The following is a 22467-nucleotide window of genomic DNA, read 5'->3' on the forward strand; positions in this document are numbered from 1 at the left end:
AACATCTTTAAGATGAAATGGCAGAAGAAAAGCCTCGCAGATTCCATGTCACCAAGGTCAAAGGAAAATGCTGCAACTTTGTATAGAGAGAAGTATAACGAAGTAAAGACTTCTGCAAGACGAAATTTTGGCTGATTCACAGATAAAAACTGATGAAACACAGATGGTTGCTAAACGCAAAGATTTGTAGACTTTTCAAAACATTATAAAGACTTCTATCAAGAGATCGTGGTCCCCAATTTCGATAGGGGTCATCTACTGTCCAATGCAAATGTGCATGGGAAGTATCAAGCCAATCGTTTGATTCGTTGAAAAGTTATTAATCAGAAACGCTTTTCCCACTTATTGTTTCAGTGACCATGACCTTTGACCTCGTGAATGAGATAACGTGTTATTGATCCGAAACAATTTTACACTTAGTGCGTAACAGTGACCTTGACATATGACCTAGCTAGTAACGCCGAATTTCAAAAGGCGTCATCTACTGTCCAAGGCAAATTCACAGTATCAAGCCGATCGGTGAAGCAGTTGACGAGTTATTGATCAGAAACGATTGTACTCTTAATGTGTAACAGTGACCTTGATCTTTGAACTAGTGATCTCAATTTCATTAGGGCTAATCTTCTGCCCAAGCTCAATGCATATGTGAATTATCAAGCCAATTGATCGATTCTTTGACGATCTATTGATCGGAAAAGATTTTCACACTTAGTGTAATAGTGATCTTGATCTTTGACCTAGTGACCCAAATTTCAATAAGATTCATCTACTGTCCATTGCAAATGCACATGTGAGATTTCAAGCCAATCGAACAATTCGTTGACGAATTATGGATCGGAAACAAACTGGTCTACCTTCATTCAGACTGGTCTAAAGACATGGTCTACCTACAGACAAACCGACCGACATCTAGCAAAACAATATACCCCTTCTTCTTCGAACAGGGGCATTAAAATAACTAAATGCCTCTACATATAAGCCATCAGGGCCCATGGCCAATTCACTGAAACACTATCATTATGTCATAAAACAACATTTTTTATCACTTTAAAGAAAAAATATCTGATAAAATATATACATACATTCATATAAGTGATGACAAATGTTGTTTTAAGACATTTGGATAGTGTTTCTGTGAATTTGCCACGCGCCCAACACCTATGATCAGGATTTTTATTTGACTCACGCAGGTCTTTGTAATAAATGCCAATAAAAATATAAACACCATACTGAACATGGTTAACCATTGAAAAGGCCAATTAAGCACTTTACAATAGGCCCGTTTGGGTATCCACAGAATTAAGCACTCGCACAAAGATGGAGATCTTTATCAGTAATGTTCTTCAATATTGCTCCGGAAGCTCAATTAATTCCATTATTATTCAGAAGCAATTAGAAGTCTTCCAGAATAAAAGTATCTTACAGACTCTCCAGATTGTCAGTGCAAATGCCATCTGGAATTGAAGACCTGCACACAAGAATAGGCTATCAACCATAACTGAAACATTCCATAAAAGAAACTGGCGTGAGCAATGTCCTACTCATTACTCCCAATTTCCTATATTGCTTTATGATATACACTTCATTAGAAACGTAACCCAGGACAACTGCAAGAGAAAGGACATTGAGGCTAAATGTTCAGAAGGACCTAACGAATCTTAATATTTTAATTGAGATGACTCATCGCAATAGCCTCTGGTTGCAAAAACACAGGCTGATTAGTCCTAAAATTAGTGTGTGAATTTCAGTTTATTTACAGGTAAGATGCGTCTTCACCACAACATCAGTGGGCAGACCTGTTTAGTCCTGAAAAAAACAAATTAGACAGATTTTCCGTTTCCTCGAGATTCTTTCTTCTGTTTATCGCTAAAAGAGATGCAGGCCCCGTCTGTGTTTCTCTCTGTTCCTCCTGCTTCCTCGTCAGACCACTCCTCCAGGTGTTGTTAGTCATCTGTAAAGGGTGGGATAATAGTTGTAACACGCGTAAATCAAACTCGCCGAATTAATAATGGAAAATATTATCTAAATGCCCCTAACCAAACTGTATATTCCACAATAAATGCAACAAAATAAATTTTAGAATGTGGGCATGACATTAAGCTGCAGCTGTACATGCATATTTACTTATAAAACCGCCTTTAGATAAGATTAACTGATTTTTTAATATATTTGTGCATCAAAATCAACTCATGTAAACGTTGGCTTGCTTTATAATAAAAGTAATTTAGTAGTGTGGCCTATTAAACTTTATGTGCAGCAGTAGACCCCTTCTCATCCTGCTCGTTGATATTACTGACGCCTTACTCGATGAGGGATGCCAGGTACCCCAGATCTCCAGAAAATGCTGCAAGGTGTGCGGAATACCCAAGATCTGCAAATGAAATCAGATCTATAACAAAAATATTCCTCATACAAATATAAGTACAGATTTTATTAAGGATGTCAACGAATATCCGAATATCCGAATATTCGGTCCCGGACCGAATATTCGGATACTATTTTCCGAATCGAATATTCGGAAGAAAAAAATCAAATAACATCGAGTAATTTCAAAGACTTTGTATTCGTGAAATTTGCTTCAAACATTGTAAAAAAGTAGTTCCTCGTGTCATAATGTTTAGTCCGGATAATTCGTCGCTATGGTGATGACAGTATCCCGGTCATAAATCCCGCTAATTGCCGAACAAAGACAGTCACTATGTGTCAAAATTATGATAGGTTCAAATCGCATCGGCAATCAAAACACCGACCTGCAATTGATCCAATGACTCGAATTACATTTAAAATTATCAAAGATTAAATGAGTAAAGGAAAAGCCGACTTGGTGTAAAAAAACAAATAAGACCGTATGGAAATTTAAACACCGACCCGTCTTGATCTAATAACTCGAATTACATTTAACATGATCAACGATTAAATAAGTAACGGCAGTGCCGACTTGGTGTGAAAAACAAAAAAGATCGTATGGTTATAATCACGTTGTCCAAAAGCTTTTAGAAAATAATTTACTCAACCTCTAATGAGTATTTGCGTATCGTATGGTCCAAACTTTAATTAATTACTCAATATTCAATCAGGTATTATATTTAAAGAAATGTTTTTGGTATTTCGCCCTCATTTAATTGAAAATACATTTGTATTATCATTGCTACACGCATAAAGTAAATCTCTGTCCAATCAAAATGCCACCTACACCTTCCGCTGCTTGGAAGTATTTCACGAGATCATCCGATAAGAAGTCGGCAACGTGTAACTTGTGTGGAGTTAATCTTAAGTACATCCAGGCCGGTACGACGTCCAATCTTCTCAATCATATTAGTAACAAACATCCATCTTCTGCATCTTCGAATGATGCTGGGGACTCTAAGAAACAGTCGTCAATGTCATCGTTTTTGAGTACTCCTAAGAAAGTGTGTTTCCGAAAGTGAACGGCTTACATGTGCTATTGCGGAGAAATAGACTCTCCAGTGATTTGGTCGACGCAATCGTGTTTTTAAATAAGAACAATGTTCATGTGCCCAGTGACGCCGATCCGAGTGACTTTTAAATGTGGCAACGATGTTTTATTTGCATGTGTTCGCTATGTAAATAATACGTTTAAGTTCAGTTTAAATTATTTATAGATCTAACTGTTTTGTCTTGTAATTATTTTGTCGTCATGTAAATATAATGTTTCTCGTTCTATTGTTGATGTACAATATTAAAGCACGTGTTCGCTATGTAAATACTACGTTTAAGTTCAGCTTAAATTATTTATAGATCTAACTGTTTTGTTATGTAATTGTTTTGTCGTCATGTAAATATTATGTTTCTCGTTCTATTGTTGATGTACAATATTAAAAGTTTAAAAACAGTTTTCGTCGTTCAATTTTAACAATTTGCGACGGCAATGCTGTGTAAATATTTAGTCACTTCCGGGGAACTTCCGGTAAAAACGAAAGTAGAATTCATGGAGTAATGGTACGGTAAACAAAGTTGAATTTTTTCTAACAGATGTTGACCGAATATCCGAATATTCGTTCGGAAGGATGACCGAATATCCGAATACCAATATCGGTATTCGTTGCCATCCCTAGATTTTATACATTCATCCAATCCTAAATATTTATGACCACATGCTTTATGGGTGAGTCCAACTGGTCCATGTCTTCTACAAACGGCACAACAATAGCTGGGTAGCTGATATCTGAAAACAATAGGGTCGTGATGGCCCTGAATCGCTCACCTGACTAACCTTGCTAAATCAAATTAAATTATATCAGACCCATATACAATCCCAAGCCAGATTTCATCAATTAATACATTATAACAAAATTTCATTAAGACGTGATGAAAACTGTGACCTCTTTCATCTACACAAGGTTTTACTAGAATTGGCTTGGTGACCTAATTTTTGACCCCAGATGACCCATATACGATCCAAAATCAGATATTATCAAGATAAACATTCTGACCATATTTCATTAAGATCAGATGAAAACTATGAACTCTATTGTCTACACAAGGTTTTTCTATGATTTGACCTAGTGACCTAGTGTTGGACCCCAGATGACCCAAATACAATCCCAAACCATATTTCATCAAGATTAACATTCTGGCCAAGTTTTATTTAGTTTGGATGAAAACTGTGACCTCTACTGTCTATACGATTTTTTTAACTTTAACCTAGTGACCTAGCTGTTGACACAAGATGACCTTAATTTAAACCCAACCCAGATTTTAACAAGACACTCATTCTGACCACATTTCATTAAGATCTGATGAAACTGTGTCCTCCATTGTCTACACAATGATTTGACCTAGTGACCTAGTTTCTGACCCTAGATGACCCAAATACAATCCCAATCCAGATTTTATCAAGATAAATATTCTGACCAAATTTCATAAAGATTGAATGAAAACTGTGACCTCTATTGTCTACACAAGGTTTTTCTATTATTTGACCTCGTAACTTAGTGTTTGACCCCAGATGACCCAAATACAATCCCAACCCAGATTTCATAAAGATAAACATTCTGATCAAATTTCAAAAAGATTGGATGAAAACTGTGACCTCTATTGTCTACACAAGGCTTTTCTATTATTTGACCTAGTGACCTAGTTTTTGACCCCAGATGACACAAATACAATCCCAACCCAGATTTCATCAAGATACATATTCTGCTCAAATTTCATAAAGATTGGATGAAAACTGTGACCTCTATTTCTACACAACGTTTTACTATTATTTGACATATTGACCTAGTTTTTGACCCTAGATGACCCAAATAAATCCCAACCCAGATTTTATCAAGAAAAACATTCTGACCAAATTTTGTATTAATCTCACGAATTCAGTAAAAACAATAGTAACAATGCATATAACATTTTCTAAGAATGAGGCAAGGCGCTCTCGACCTTAAGAGGATGCTGCAGTTATATATAAAAATTAATAATCTACAAACTAGGTTCGGCTTAACTGGACTCAACACATTAAGGTGACTAGCTGTGAAATGTTGGGCAAATTGAACAGGAATTTAGCACACGAAATTCGGGATAACATGTGTACCTACGGACGTATAGACAGACGAGTGCCATGCCAACTTTGTGGGGAATATATTCATTAGGGTTAATGTTATGTCGATATTGTGTTTCACTACAGGGCCGAGTATGAAATTGTTTAATAATCCCGATATTGCTCCATGTGTTTTACCATGGTTAAACTAGTCAACCAAGAAAAAACGTATTTATTGTTAATTTGTTATATCTTTGTGGTTTTGTACAAAAGTGTTAAATATAAGAGTATTATTATTTCAACTATTATATTTGTTCTTAACGTTTCACTAAGCACAAATATATTTCAACACATTTATTTTCTTTCTTTACTCTTTTTTTACTCTTTGTATTACAAAAACACCAAGTTGCTTTAAAGTATAAAACAGTAAGCAATGTTTTTGAATAAGGCCTCTAATAGCTTTATTATACTTTACAAATTTAAACATTATTGTATTTATTTAAAAAAATATGTTTCCATTTGTTTAAGCATTATACAATTCTAAATATTGATTTTAAGAAATCTTGACTAGAAAAAAGTATTCTTACCATTGTTTTCCCCATCAGATACTCACATACAATTAATTGTTTCAGTTTTAGATTTAGATGTGAAGTTTTAAATTAATCTCCTACAACTGAAAAATTTGATCTGATGAGGTCAAGTCCTCAACTTCAAATAATGCTTGTTTAATTGCGTGTTCACTATTTTTTATGCCCCCAAAGGTGGGCATATAGTGATCGGATTTCTGTCTGTCTGTCTGTCTGTCTGTTTGTCTGTCTGTCTGTCTGTCTGTCCGTCCGTCCGTCCGTCCGTCCGTCCGTCCGTCCGTCTGTCTGTCACACCTTTGCGTTTAGGTTTCCAAAAATGCTCATAACTTCTATGTCGCTTCAGAGGTAACCTTCATATTTAGTATGTATATGGTTATGGACAAGGCCTTTCCATACACACACAAAGTTTGACACCTTTGACCCTGACCATGAACTTAGGGTCCGCTATAGGTTTCGAAATATGCTTTTAGGTTTTGAAAAAGCGTTTGTCGGGGGCATATGTCTTCCTATGGAGACAGCTTTTGTTCTTAGTATATTTGTTAGCATTCACATGATTTGCTAGTATTTCAAAACTTAAATAAGGAAGGAAACAGCAAACATTCTTAATGAGCACCTTCTACTTTACCAAATTAATAAATTAAGATTGCCATTGTTTATGATGATACTGTTTATATAATTTTAAAATATCTTTATAACATGACCTACGCTCCAGGAGTGAAATAACGTATTATTATACCTCAATTGTATTCACAATGCTAAACTCCCATAGGCGATCGTGACATAGAAATACTGTAAGACCCGGCGGGAAAAAATACTGTCCAAAAAATACTGTCGCCCTCTACCTTAGCAATCACGTGCCACTAGCGGAAAAAAATACTGTCCAAAAAAAATACTGTCGTCCGCTACCTAAGCAATCACGTGCGGAATGGTAAAAAATTATACTGTCCCATTCGCGCATGCGTAGTGAGCTGTTTTGCATTTCCGTTGTATTTGGATAATAAAAATATCGATTGCAGCTGAAACTGTGCTGTAGAATAGATTAATGCCATTATTTAAGCTTTAACAGAAGTCATAAAAAAGTCAATTTATCGTCGAGCGACCCGAAACGACGCAGCCCTAATTCGACGGGATAACTTCCTATGTACGGGTTTATACGGGTGTGCCGATTTTATGGGGTGTGTTTTTCGACTGAAATTATAGATATGGGTATGGTTTTGAGCATCTAAGTATAGATAAGGGTATTGAAATCAGAAATGTGCTTGTATATAAAATGCATATAGATTTGAAAGTATCATTATCAAAATGGGTATGATAAATGTCATTATTGTATATAAATTGGTATCAACAGTAAATTTCAGTAACGGGAAATTGCAGAAACTTGACTGTGTCCACTTATTAAATTCTAGTATTTAAATGGGTCCAGTTTATCAAAATTCTTGTATTGAAATGGGTCCACTTTCTCAATGGTATCGTATACATATGGTTATGCTGAAAAATAATATTGTATTAAAATGGGTCTATTTTATCAGAGTTCCGGTATAAAAATGGGTCACAATTCGGAAGTCTCAGCGGGACACCCCTACCCTAAAATTTGGGAAGTTACCCCCCCCCCTCCCCGGGACACAATCCGTAATACGTTTTGGATTCGTTCGATGCTTTAAATAAATATTTTACTGTTAAAAAACCACCACGTCATTATTGTTGTCCCAAAATGTTTCGTCACCGAAATGACGTCACACGAGTACGTCATAAATTGCGCAATCAAGTGATGAATATAAAATACGGAAAGCTGGGGGCCGTTTCATCAATAATTACGTATTTTTATACGATCGTAAATTATGTATCGAGATTAATGTAGTCGTTTACGATTTTACATAAACTCCGTTTCATCAACGAAATCGTAAATGCAACATACATAAAATACGACTACTTAAATATACGTATTTTGTAACCGAAAAAAAAAGTGACACAGTCTGAAAAATTGCATGACGTAATTTTCGCGCGTTCTGTCAGCTAAGGCAAACATTGCACAAAAAACATACTCCTATAAATATGAGGTCGATTTACGTCTAATTATTTGGACTAACAAAAACAATGCTAGTTGTAAATCGAAACAAAAACAAACACTGAAAAACGACGTGTGGACCGGTGTGGAAGGCTACCGATTGCTGTTTGGCCGACACTCTCCTTCCGTTACTAAACGCAAAAAGAAGTTATTTTGGATGGAGACGGTTGAAATGAGAGTTGAGAACTTGTTGGTCATGAATGAAGACAGCTGAAATAATTCGCGTTCAGGATAAATCTGAACGCGAATTATTTCAGCCAAGTGTCTGCCAAAGCAAAAATCATCAAAAGACTCTAAGGCGGCAATTGATATTGACAAGAATGAAGATTATTTTTTGCTTATTTTCTTTATCCATGAATAAAAATGTATTGGTAAGATTAATTGTTTTGTTCTTTCTATGCAGAAATGTGACTGTGGTGTAGATCAATTAACAGTTTAATAATATAATTTAATAGAGACCAATCAGAATTCAGGCTGACAATAACAAGACATCATGGATTGAAAGTTTGTCATGTCAGCATTTTTGTGTTCAATTATCAAATATTTTATTTCAATAAGGTATTAGATTCACATGACACAACATGTTTAGTAATTACAAATGTCATATCATTGAGAATGCTATTTGTTTGTCTATTATATAGAGGATATTTGTTGGATTCGGTGGATTATCGTTTTTAATTCACGAGTGATCATAGACAATGATATTTTTACAAGTGGCGCAGCCACGAGTGAAAATATATATTTTCTATGATCACGAGTGAATTAAAATCAATATTCCACTGAATCCAACAAATTTTCTTTTTATTTTATGTTTTTTTAGCAGTTTATATACATTGTTAAAGAGTTTTACTTAAGAATGTCGTTGGGATTATGGTGCCATTTTGTCAAATAAATGACCTCATTTCACAGTAAACAATGAAAATTATCGATAATTCTCACTGATAATTTTCATTGTTGAAACAGTGAAATTATCCGTTTTAATCCACCGATATTTCTCTATAAACCACCGGAAAGCATTAAATAAATATCATTGTCCACAATAATTTAGTATAGTGTTGATTCACAAGATGTAAATAATCAACATTGATTTATATTGCTTTCTCTGCAAAACTGTGTTACATGTAAAGATCACAAATGCAGTTTTCATTTCTTTGTTTTTCCAGAAAACAAAATGTTATTACTAGCTGAAGGACCAAAATTGAATGGACAGAGAACACGGTTGTCAAAACTCAAACAGAAGTTGTGTCACTCAGCTACATTAAAACATAAAACTGAAGGCAGAAGCAACAAATAGTAATTATTTGTTTTTCCTATAGATTATAGTAAAGCTGACTGCTAATTATTTCCTACAATGAAAATGTAACAATTTATGTTTTCAATTTAAAGCTGCGCTGTTTTCGGAGAAAACCCAAGGTTTTGTCATAGCCAGCGTGTCGTGTCGTCCGCGTCATGCTCAAACCTTAACATTTTGTCAATGTATTGAACTTTGGCCATAAAATCAAAGTGCTTCCACCTATAACTTTGAGACTTCAAATGCAGCTCCACTTTGACGAGTTCTACACGCCTCACCTATATTTGGGTCACTAGGTCAAAGGTGAAGGTCACTGTGACCTTAAAATAATTCTGACAAGCTTTTATTCGTTAAAAAATACACCCGTAGCCGAGCGCTCACACCTGTTATTCGGTGCTCTTGTTTTTCATTGTACTCTGTTTTATGGGGATAAAGTATTGCTGCATTTTTTCATTTAACTTATTACCGGTAACCTATTTACCAGGGTATGAACTTGTGTGTCAAGGTATTTTTTTATTTAATTCTTTCGACATCAATGTACTTAAAAAAGAAATTGGAATGTAGAGCATTAGTGTCACACACAAATGTTGAGTTTAAGTTCAGAAAGCTAGGTTAATTTTGCAATACAAAAACCAACTTTCAGAAACAAAACCAGGTCATGTAGGCATGCTAACTTATTATGACCATAGTGTCATATGTTGTGTTTTTAATATTTAGTTCTGTTAAATGTATAAACTAGTAAACTTATCTGCCTGCAGCAACATGTGAAGAATGAAGCAACAGCGTAATAAAACTCGGGAGATGTTGATGGCGTCAAAGGAAAGATATGCCATTCAGAGGGACATAAGCAATAATCATGAGGAACTGGTTTCTCTTTAAAAAAAATGAAATTCTAAATTGCTCAATTGTTTCTGGAACTTTTAATTGATTTTACATGTGATGGTGTTCAGTGAGTCTATGAAACTTATTATTAAATATATTTTTATAAACAACTGGTAGCAAGGTGAGTTGCAGATAATTGATCAGTAACCACATTTTAACTAACTATTTTGACCTGTTAATTCTTTTCAGCTCAATTCAACAGTGCAAAATGCCCATAATATCACTTTAAGCATGAGCACGATGATTCTCGATACTGTTAATAATCGAATCAAATAGCAATGCCCGACAGACCACTAAAACAGGTTTGTTCTCGTGTGGCCGGTTGACTCATATGTTTAAATTTCACTTCCATTCTTCTTTTGGTTTTCTGTTTTGTATCTATAGGTTTATGACCAGCAATATGTTATAATGTAAAATAAGCCGCGAAAACTCCCCGTAACATCCCGTACTGCGTGTGATGCAGCTAAGAACTGCACAGAAAAAGACATTCGCTATCCTTGATCTCATTCATTAAACTATTTACGCCGTATATCTTTTTTAAAGATATTTCTTGTTTATATTGTTATGAAAGCGAATTTATGTTAGAATTATCTAAAACTAAGCAAGTAGATTTGATTAATTGTTTTAACCTTACTAGTAGGTATATTGATGACATACTTAATTTAGATAATCCATTATTTGAACAATATATTCACAAAATCTACCCAAAAGAACTAGTCTTAAATAGATCGTGTATATCCAATACAGACGCTGCGTATTTAGACTTACATTGAACTATTAATAATAATTTGATCAAAACTAGTTTATACGACAAACGGGACGATTTTAACTTTGAAATTGTGAATTTTCCGTTTCTAGATGGCAACATCCCTAAAGGACTTTCCTATGGTATTTACATTTCGCAGTTGGTACGTTATGCCAGAGCATGTTCGTGTATTAATGATTTTAATGATCGTAATCTAATATTAACTAAAAGATTGCTAAAACAAGGCTTTTTGTATCATAACTTAAGAAATAAATTTGCTAGATTTTACTCTAAGTATGGTGATTTAATTTCAAAATATAATGTTTCTTTAAAATGGCATTTAAATAATGGAATCTCCCATCCATCATTTTACGGAGATGTTTTGAAGCGTGTCCGCAAATTAAAATATGTTAAACCAAATGTTCATATTAAACTTTTCAATTTAATTAACTTGTTTTTATCAAAAGGATACGATGCTTATGTACTTAAAAACACGTGTTTGATGGTTTTCGATTCACTATATCTTTCTTCCCTTAAAATTTGGAATCATTAGTGATATTATAGGCATTTTTCACTGTTGAATAAAATTGTGCCATTGTGTCGTATGAACAAATCTGCATGAATACTACATTATAGGCATTTGTCACTGTTGAATAAAATTGTGTCATTGTGTCGTATGAACAAATCTGCATGTAAACTACATTTGGACTCAAATCGTACATCAAATCATTTCTGTCTTCAGTTGTCAAAACACCTATATACTGTTTGATTCCAATAATGTCGCTTTAATGGAATTACCATTTGTATTCATTTGCTTCTTAATATTAAATCACGTAAACTTGTTTTATTAGTAGCACAGCCCGATTAATATTTTTATTTAGTACTGCCCTTGGAATTTGTTCACGTCATTATGTCATTATGGATTTTTGTGACGTCATACGACCGACGTTCCCAGTTGTAATCTACATGCATAGGTCATTGGGTTTATAACGTTCCATTTTATTTATATTTTCTCTCTGATAGGCGTTTCTTGTTTGATTTAATTATTTTTAATTTGTTTAGCAGTCACATAAACAACCAAGCTATGTAATATGGAATTTTTACACCCATTATTGCTGCTTCTTCCTGTATTTGCGCGATGATTATCTGAGATATTAACTCTATGATTCTACATTCTCAAATCTTTTCTATAAAGAAGGAATGTAGTTGACAATTGTTAATAGTTTTATTTGATCGTTCGTCAAAAAGTTGTAATTCTGTTACACTTGTATCTTCAATGCAATTGAGTTATTAAATAGTAATTAAATTGAATGCGTTTTAATTGCCTTTTATTATTGTTTAATTTGAGTTACAATGCTATGACGTTAAATTTTATTTACACTTGAATGTATTATGAATATTGCTGGGCCAAGTGTGAGGTTGAGCGCTCTATAACCAGGTTTAAACCCCCAATGCTTTGCATTGACCGTTCCAAGGCGGTGACCCCAGCTTTATTCATATTTTGTGTTTATGTTGGTTGTATTGTGCTGTATTGTGCTGTTTTGTACTGTTTGGGCAATCGGTCACTTGTGAAAGTTCTTGTGAAATAGTTTGAACATAAAACACTCGTCATATTATGATAACATTATTAGCAGCCTTATCAGCAGGAACTAAGACGAATTTAGATTTTAAGTCTTCAAGCAATTTACAGAGATTTTGTTTATTAAATTTAGGTGAATGTTGTAGGGCCAAAGGATGTGTATCATAAAACGTATTTTATTCATGGCCATACTAAATATTTTTGTTTTCCAATCATTGAGTGCAGTAATTTCAGCATTTCCTTCCTGCACCATTTAGTGCAATAATCATGTAAGGAAGTTACGATATTCTTAATGCAGTCATCAAAATCAACAGGAATAGGCAGTCTGTACTTAGGGCCTCTGCGTAGCAAATTTCTAAGGTTTTTATTTTGAATGAAATTAAGGTCCCCAGTAATAACATGTCCAACTGGACCATATATATATTTAGAACTAGTACAGTCACATAATGTAGGACAATTTCTTATTACATTTAAATCTGTGGAAATAGAATTATAATTAAAAACGATACTTCTTACAGGTTTACTATATTTGTAGCAAATAAGTGGTGATTCAGTATTGCGGAAATAAGGGGGAATCAACCGACGTACATTTTTATCATTGATAGTCACTTTTTCACTCAGGATGCAGACAGTATCTACCAGGCATCAGACACCAATAAAACAAATAAACGTAGGGACGTTATTCTCGTGTCTAAAGTCTGTCACAAAAGGCAAACTACAGAAAACGCAAAATATTATCAAATAAAAGAATAAAACATCTTCGGGAATGGAATATTCGAATGGCAGACTAAAGTATACAACTTTAAAGGAGTCACAAGAAACGAAAAACGTTCATATCTATTCACACTTAAATGCGTATATTGACATAAAACGCCCCCCCCCCCTACGGATTTTTCTGTCGATTGCAATTCACCAAATACCGAGGCGAACACGTTAGCGTTAACCCATACAGTTCTGTATTATGTTTGATCACAGTATCAGTCATATACGCCACAGGTTCCTTCATATAAGGTTCCACACTTCATGTACGTTTGTATAGCGCATGGCAGCAATTTCCAAGTATCCGTATGTACAGGTTATAGTTGAAACAATTGTCGTCTGTGCGAAACATAGATTCCGGAGTTCTTCATATTCAACCGATTACTATATATTGTAGAAACTGTATTACTTGTTCATTCTCAAAGTGTCTGTATTCATATTTTATTAACAATTGTTCGTAGACTTATTAAAAATGTCATTACATATTTCATTTTTGGAATAGTGTAAAATACGTATAAAGAATAGTAAAATAACTATGGCCTTAACTTGCATTCGAACCGAGAACCTCTGGATGTACAATCCAACACCTACACATAAACAAATGAGGCTCTAGCAATTAACTGCATATGTTTAACACTATGTTAGTTACAAAAGTATTGAATATATCAAATACTCTATGAAAGGCGTTACAAACGCTACATTATTGTACCAATTTTCAATAATGATTTTATATCTTCGAACATATATTTTATTGTTATAAACATGTGTTTGTTAAAAGATAAGTTGTCACGTAGCAAATCGTTTTTGGAAAAGTTTGAACTAGGATACATTCTGTCTTAATCTCGATTTTTATCTGATATAATATGAACATAAGTGGTAAGGATATCCGGAATGTTTCTCTGACGTCGGTTTTTTACAGTTATTAACAGTGCAATAGTGTATATGTGTATTTGTTTGCGTCGTATGTTGCTTTTTAAAAAGAAATAATTAATAACAATTATATATTTAACTTTAGTAAATTTATTTTACATTTACCGATAAAAAACAAGAGAGAAACAAGTCTAGATTTATAACTGCTTTTATATTTTTTGTCGCCAAATCATATGTTTAATTTTGAAAAATTTATTTAACATAAAGCGATAAAATCTCCAAGATACAAACACGTCTAGATTTATATCGGCGTTTTTGTATGTGTCGCCAAATTTAACGGTATGTAAGTAAAATGCTCCCATGTATGTTTTCGGTGTGGTTTGATTAATAATCGAAGTCCAAATTCATCTCGTCCAAATGTGCATTACCGACTGAGGTAGTATACAGCATGTTTACTTGTTCATTAATAAACGTGAACGTTGTTTACACAAAAGTTCGACCCTCTTGAGTGTATGCACGTAGCTTTCAAATCAATACATCAAAATCGTTTCCTGTTTACCATAAAGTGTAAAAACCATTGCCCTTATTTTACTTGTAATACTGTGTAATTAGCATATGGTAACAAACTTTCATGATGGAAAAATCCGGTAAGGTTTGTTACGTATACAAAACCTGACAGTCAATAAAATGTAAAAAATGAGACAGTTGCTTTCTTTTTATTTCGTTTTACTTGTGAAATTGCGGATAAACAGTTTTATTGATGTTCGGATTCTAATATGTTTCTTATCGTTAACATATTTGTTAAACAAGTAGGCTGATATATGGTAAATGGTTTATTCAAAATTTAAGAATTCAGAGTTTAACGGTGTTAATTAAAAGTGATATAATTCATATTGTGTTATGTCGACCTCTAATTAATAACGGATACAAAACATTCGAATCTTATTTAAGTAATTATTTCTGATGAGAACTACAGTATTGTGTGCAATTTTTAACAAAGCCTGGCTTAAAAAGGCAGTTTGAAGTAACAAATATATGTATTGTCAATATTCCAATCGATACCAGCCTAAATCTCGTAAATTGTATCTTGATATCATCGTTTTCCCGCAACATTATTTCTGTGAATAAATGTTTTCTCAGCAAATGGAAACCCACCGAGCGATTATCCGGTGTCTCAGCAGAAGTTTCAAACTCAGCAGCAGCAACCAACGGCCTTCACTCAGCAGCAGCAACCACCGGCCTTCACTCAGCAGCAGCAACCACCGGCCTTCACTCAGCAGCAGCAACCACCGGCCTTCACTCAGCAGCAGCTACCAACGGCCTTCACTCAGCAGGCAGTTAATTACGGACAGCCAGACAGAAAGGAGCAAGCTGGCTACATACAGCCAGGCTATGTCGGAGAACCTGGACATGTTGTTGTAAGTTAAACATGCTTTACACAGGGCAGGTCATGGAAATTACGTTTCTTTTCACACGATGGGTCGTGACACTAAATACGTTGAACCATGAGTGTAATGTAGAAATGGAGACTTTTCTAACGCAAAGCTTTTAAAACTTAAATAATTCAGTAATGAGATAAGATTTTTATTTAAAATTGTATATGTGAGTGTTGTACTACTTATGTGCAAGCTCATGATAAAACCATTCGTCCGTGACGCTCGGACGCTCTAGCACGTGCGGAAGGTAGCCTTCAACATGCCAATTTCGCGGTTGCGCTTCTGAGTATTAATAAGAGCCATATTGCTTTTTGAACGAATTATATGTTGTCCTGGTGGTAAGAACGCACAAATAATGATGACATTGAAATAATATTAGAAGTATACCGCGTTTCACCATTCAGTGCGTAAGTAATGAAACCATACATGTACCTACCCACGTGCTTAAGCGTCAGATTGTCACGCTTGAATAATTGTATCGTGGGCTGGAATAGATGGCAGTCAACTGATCACATATCCTTTGCACACCTGTAACGTATTAGAACGTACACGTTTTTTGGCTCCTCAAAACAGGGGCGATTTTTACAGAGAACGACTACAACGTTATAGAACGCATACAAATTTCGTTGTTTCAACACCTGACCCCAATTAAGCGTAGGAACCCTGAAACGTTTTTTCTTATATAATTCTATTATCAATGTTTGCAAATGAACTGAAACTTCATCAAAAACAAAAATTGAATAAAGACTGCGACGTTCTATTGTTCAATATACAGTATGTTGACTATAAACTTGTCAAATTAAGTTTCGACCATTTATGGTAAATAATTGAGAGTTAAAATCAATAAATATTTAAATGCTCAAAATTCATCTTAAAAAAGCAAATGAGTGGTATTTGGAAAACAATGATTTTCTGTCGTGTGTGAAATAAACTTATTACTAAGAAAATTCTGTATTTCGGATGTTTATATTACAACGATTTGGCAAAGACGATCAAATCATCCAACGGATCATGTGTAATATTGTTTATTGATCTGTATTAAAAAAAAATTTAATACATATTTTGTACGCTACAGAGGTTTATTTGCTATTGACAAAGTTCGTAAAAATACGCTACAGTTCTACTTAGTATTCTCATGCACTTCAGTTTTCAGTTGTATAAAAGCGTACAAATACGGTAGAATCCGCTATGGGGCATCCCTTTCAAAAACAAATTATACCGTATTCAAGCAGATAATTGTTTGATGATAAACAACTGTGACGGGTCAAAACGTATTATAGGCCCGGTTTTCGTTGTAAACCGTAAAATGTATTTTTTTAAACGCGAAAATCCGTTACAGTATTGAAAATTGAGAAAAACGTGCACGTTTAACAACGTTGTAGTTGTTACCTTTAAAAAAAAGCCCCGGTTCTGAGGAGAGAAACATTGTAAACGTTTCAATACGCTACAGCGTTTCGCTGCAAAAATCGACCAGGTGCCTAAAGGATATACAATTTTAATTCAAATTGTTTGTCTCATTCCTGAGGTATTTAACTTTGAAAAGTGTTGAGTAAGAAAAGAATGCAACTGTATTATATTGTTCCAAGATGTTTTTCAAAGAACGCTACATTTAAGATATTATTTAATTTATTTTGTAACTAGGTTTCTGTCTAAACATCAATGCTGCATATCTTACATATATTTCATATCGCTAGACGTTGCGGAACGTTTTAGCTGGTTGGTCAAATATCACCGAAGCCTTTAACACATGATTTTTTCCTTCATCGCAGTGTTTCAGGGGATCAGCTTAAAGTTGCGAGCTATATTTTACAGAAACTGTAACTTATTTTAGTTTAATGATCTATTATAAATATGTACATGTTGATCTGCGTTATTGAAGAAGCTCACTGCTTATGCAAATTACAAAATTCGACGAAAAGTTGCTTGTTTTGTTTTGAAAATAATGAACTTAATGACGACTATACCCAAATATAGTTAACGAATTAGTTTTATCCTGCCTCTGTTGCAAACATTGACCAAATAAAGCAGGGTCGAATAAATGTTCACATCACCGGTCAACAGGAAGTAGTGTATTCCTACGCACGCTGTGACGATTAACATGTTCTAATATTTGACCTTTGCAATTTATTGGGACGCATCATGAATGTTATCGTTATATTATATATCATCCTTTTTTTTTCTTCTTAAAATATATTACCAAACCAGCTTTCCGTACTTATCATTTTCATTTACATGTTCTAATATTTGACCTTTGCAATGTATTGGGACGCATCATGAATGTTATCGTTATATTATATATCATCCTTTTTTTTTCTTCTTAAAATATATTACCAAACCAGCTTTCCGTACTTATCATTTTCATTTACATGATTACGCAATTTATGACGTATCTAGTGTGACGTCATTTCTCAGACGAAACATACTATCTAGTTTCTCTCAGGGTTTTAGGGACAACAATTTTGACATGGTGGTTTTAACAGTATTTTTAAAAAATATTTTTAAACGTATTTCGGATTGACATCGTTGTGTGTTTGTCATTCATAATTGTTAGCTTCGATAGGAATAAAATAACTCGCTACGGCAGGATTAAGATTTCGTAAATCGGGTATTTGGTTAGAGTGGTTAGCATTCGATACAAACGCTATAAAAATATAGTGTGGTTTAAAGTACATTTCGATAATAGGGATTAAAAAACAGAAAATGGATTTCAACAAAGGGATGGACGAACAGGAAATGGATGTGTATATCGTTGTAAATTTATTTTGTTAAGCATGATTATAAGCAATGGATTAATGCTGTCATTATGGTAAATAAAATTTAGTTTTTGTTTTGCTGCTTCATTTTTGTTCATTTTTACCAAGGAAAATATCACATTCTCGATTCGTTTTTTATTTCTTCTCATATTTTCAATAGGAAAGTATTTAAAGGAACAGTTTAAAGTGGAACTATGGAACTATTTTTTACGTAACACAATCGGTTGTTATTTCGGTTGTCTGGAATATTGTGAACATGTAGGAGGCTCGGCAATAATAATTATATTGTTATGTCAATTTATTATTTGTCTTTGATAAAATGTTTCAACGGCATGAAGCAGGATAAATAGAATACATGGTTGGTGCCGAGATGGAGAAAGTTTATCCAGTTCGGCCCGAAAAATAAAAATAAAGCAAAAGCCCGCCCTATTTTCTTTCTTTAAGCCTCACCGGATAAACTTTCTCCATCTCGGTACCAACCATGTATTCTCTATATGTTCGGAAATTAATGAGCTGAACATAATACATGTTTAATTGATACTATTTACAAATATGCCTTTGTTTTGCTCAATATAGTATCTCATATCAAATTGTGACAAATTGGAAATACTCATAATTGTGTAGAGTCAAATTATCATACTTTTGAATAGTTTCACATACTCATACGTATTCCAATGCTTATAAATGTGTCATTTCCTTTCCTCATAACATTGCAGATTTCAATGTTTTTAATTGTTGGTGAAGAATGCCTTCTGTTTGTAGTATCCACTGTTTTATGTTTTAGAAGGCTCCGATTATATTCACATTTAGGTTTTATCCCAACCCCAGCCAGCAGCGGTGATAGTGCCAATAGAGACAGTACCTACATGTACAGACTATATGGTGCTCTCGATTGCGTGTTTGTGTTGCTTCTTTCCCACTGCAATCGCCGCTATTCATTTCTCAATAGAGGTATTTTTTTAAGTAATTCATATCGGTGTTTGAAAAAAAGGTAAATGCCGTAAGACATGATAGACTACACGTCTGATTGCGAATTTAATATGTCGTTTGTAAATTACTAACATTTTCTGTAAAAACAATCGCTGACACTTCTGCTTCTGCTGTTGATGTTAATGCATTACTTAAAAAATTACAAGCTGATTACGTGTTTCACTAATATGATATTATCAAGCGCTTGACCATCAACAACTTTCAAATATGTTGAGGTTTTCGAGCCATTAATTCAGGTCGGACACAAAATTTAAACTCAATGAATACGCATGAGACACAAAACGTTTTGGTACACTATTGATATAATTTTATGTTGGGTCTCTCTATCCCATAATCCCATACAATTTAATAATATGAATTGCATAGCATGCTTTATTATACGTTATTGCTTAGACGCCATTTACATTTTCTATTGTAACAGTCAAGAAAAATGGTTGCTAATGGTAACATGGTGAAAGCCAACCGATACTCGGAGCATGCCCGGAACCTCATCATCCACAGCATGGCTATTGGGGCGGTCTGGATTGTCTTAGTCATCGTCTTGCGAAGAAAGTAGATGTAATTACGATTGTCACGTTGTTACCTCTATTACGATATTAATGCCGACGGTGATCGAATTGCAGATATGCGTTTTCCAATTTACCTTTTTGCGGATTGATGATCGATCAATTTGTTGTTTTTATTTATCTGTGTATTATTTGTATAACCGTTTGTGATGAGGTCTGATAGGCCATTAAATGTCGTCCATGTTGTCTGTCAACAGAAGTTGTTGATACAGTTCGGGTTTTGTTCTCGCCAACTAAAGGTATTTCAATTGTTTGCAAAGGAATATTTATGTAAGAGAACTTTTGGCTTATTTATGACGCAATTACAGTGAGCAAATTGATTAGAACTGCCAACTGTTTTAACTGAACTTGATAAGGCCACGGACTGTTATTCTGGTAATCGGTTAATAAGACTCTCATGTTTTCACTTTGGTCAAGACAGAATACTGATTTTGTGTTCCGTTTGTGTGGCACGAAATCATAAACGCAGCAGATGTACTTAGTTTGTTTATCCTTTTTTAAATACTTAATATTGCAATTGTTTCCGTAAACCGCACATCAGATCCTAAATAAAAGGAAACACAATACCGGAAGATGATACTGAATAAACACTATCAATTTGTGGACGACACGCGTATGCTTCTTGATGCCTCTGTCTACAATTAATATATTTTTCATACTTCACATTACTCTCAAGTTTGGAGTTAACTTTTTTCATACTTCACATTATTCTCAAGTTTAAATACATCTAAAGTGGTATGGGAATGAAGGACTTAATGAAAGCTGTGTAACACGAGAGAACAATGGACTAGCAAATTGTTGGCACGTAAGGCAGTCACATTCACCTTTAAAAGGGTAACAACTTAATCGACATAAAAACATTGAAAATTAATAAACAAACGCGATAAAAAGCTTGTGAAGAAAGCTGGTCAAAATTAATACTTTCTTCGATCATCCGAATACAAGTTATAAAAACTAAGCTCTACCTATGTCGAACGATTTCTTTGTATGATATCTTTATCCGCCGCGTAACTTATTAGCTCATATTAAATGACCTTTTCACGTTTTTGTAAATTGATAAAATTGAAATATATTGTTTTAGATCGGCACAGTTTCGTTGTAGTTATGATATTTGCAAGGAAACAGTAATACTGAATATTTAACAATCCCTAAAATATCCACTTTATGCATCGATCGTTTGACGATTTAAAAACCATTATAAAGCGTTACAAATGGGAAACAACTGCATAATTTGGAGAGCTCTTGTTTATCCTTATATTTTGTGAAATTACGAGGATTGTTTTTATATTGAATAAAATTCACCAATCACTGCATAAGCATGGATTACCAAGTGGTTACAATGGTTTATTTGCGTTAAGAGGCACTGCACTACTGCAATTTCTTCCAATCGTATGTCTTGTAAGTAAATAAATAAATATAAGAAGTTGCAATATGAGATTCAATATTTTTCCCCTTCATAACTCACCATGTTAACCAGTCCATAACACTATCGTTCAACTTGTATTTTCTTCAATTTCTTATACATTTCGTCTATAAACTTTAGCCAATGGACTATTGCAAACAGCAAATCCGAAACACGTATCGCAGTCAGGTGCGTGTCTTATTAAAATACTTTGATACCCGGATGTTGGCAGACGATATATATAACGTTTACAATAGTAATTATGTTTCGCAACAGTTAACAAAAAGTTGCGTGGCGCAGAGGTAGTGCATTCGACTGACGAAGACGCGGGTTCGGATCCCGGCGACGTTTTTGTTCAACATGTTTTCATACTATAAAAATAGTTCAGACTATTTAATACATTAAAGATCACCGGTCCCGGTTTTAAATCCTTAAATATACCAATTTTATGTGAGATTATAATGTTTTAATGCATATCCTTTCCATTATTCTATTAAAACCATCGTATACAGCGAGTATACAGCCGATAACTATGCCACATTTTCGCACTTCGCGATCGAGTCGACATTTTTTTCAAACCGGAAGTGATGTATTCAAACACCACTTGCTTGAAGTCATTACAAAAGAATCGGTATCAGCTGTTGTCATTGTAAAGGTCGAAATATATATCGAAGATTTTCTCAGTACACACACATCACGAGGTATCTTGATTGTTTTAACTATTGAATTATGATTTAATCTGACAATTATAAATGACACATAATGAACAGATACACGTATTACCATAAATTGATCGATGTTCGATTGCAAGTCCAAACTAAACGTTCTAATTTAACACTTCAACAATAAAGTAAATAATGTTGATTTGAATTGAAATAATCGTACGTAAATGTCGCGTAATTTAAACCAGAATGATCAAGAATATTTGTAACTTTTCTTTTGCTATTATCCGGTTACGCACTACGCTTAGGTCGAAATTCACAACATAATGTCCAATTAACATTTTCTTCGAGTTGTATTCGTCAATTTTATAGCGTAACAATTGTTA

The 22467-nt window shown here is 34.1% G+C and overlaps 2 protein-coding genes across 3 annotated transcripts in view; one reads left to right on the forward strand and one right to left on the reverse strand.

Moving 5' to 3' along the window:
• LOC127833799 (uncharacterized) overlaps window positions 1-22467 on the reverse strand; it is a 108695-nt gene that overhangs the window by 73761 nt on the left and 12467 nt on the right. The window lies entirely within an intron of this gene.
• Window positions 14720-21333, forward strand: LOC127833798 (uncharacterized). Its single transcript, XM_052359242.1, has 4 exons — window positions 14720-14919; window positions 15413-15690; window positions 19272-19412; window positions 19873-21333. The coding sequence occupies exons 1-4, from the start codon at window positions 14904-14906 to the stop codon at window positions 20005-20007; spliced, it is 570 nt and encodes a 189-aa protein (XP_052215202.1). The 5' UTR covers window positions 14720-14903; the 3' UTR covers window positions 20008-21333.

The sequence above is a fragment of the Dreissena polymorpha genome, chromosome 6, assembly GCF_020536995.1.
Source record: "Dreissena polymorpha isolate Duluth1 chromosome 6, UMN_Dpol_1.0, whole genome shotgun sequence".
Classification (NCBI taxonomy): domain Eukaryota; kingdom Metazoa; phylum Mollusca; class Bivalvia; order Myida; family Dreissenidae; genus Dreissena; species Dreissena polymorpha.

What these genes read in the sequence shown, in the direction of transcription:
- LOC127833798 (XM_052359242.1), top strand. An exon ending in GAGAACCTGGACATGTTGTT is followed by an intron (nt 15,691 to 19,271) that starts GTAAGTTAAACA and finishes ATTCACATTTAG; the next exon opens with GTTTTATCCCAACCCCAGCC. An exon ending in CTATTCATTTCTCAATAGAG is followed by an intron (nt 19,413 to 19,872) that starts GTATTTTTTTAA and finishes CTATTGTAACAG; the next exon opens with TCAAGAAAAATGGTTGCTAA.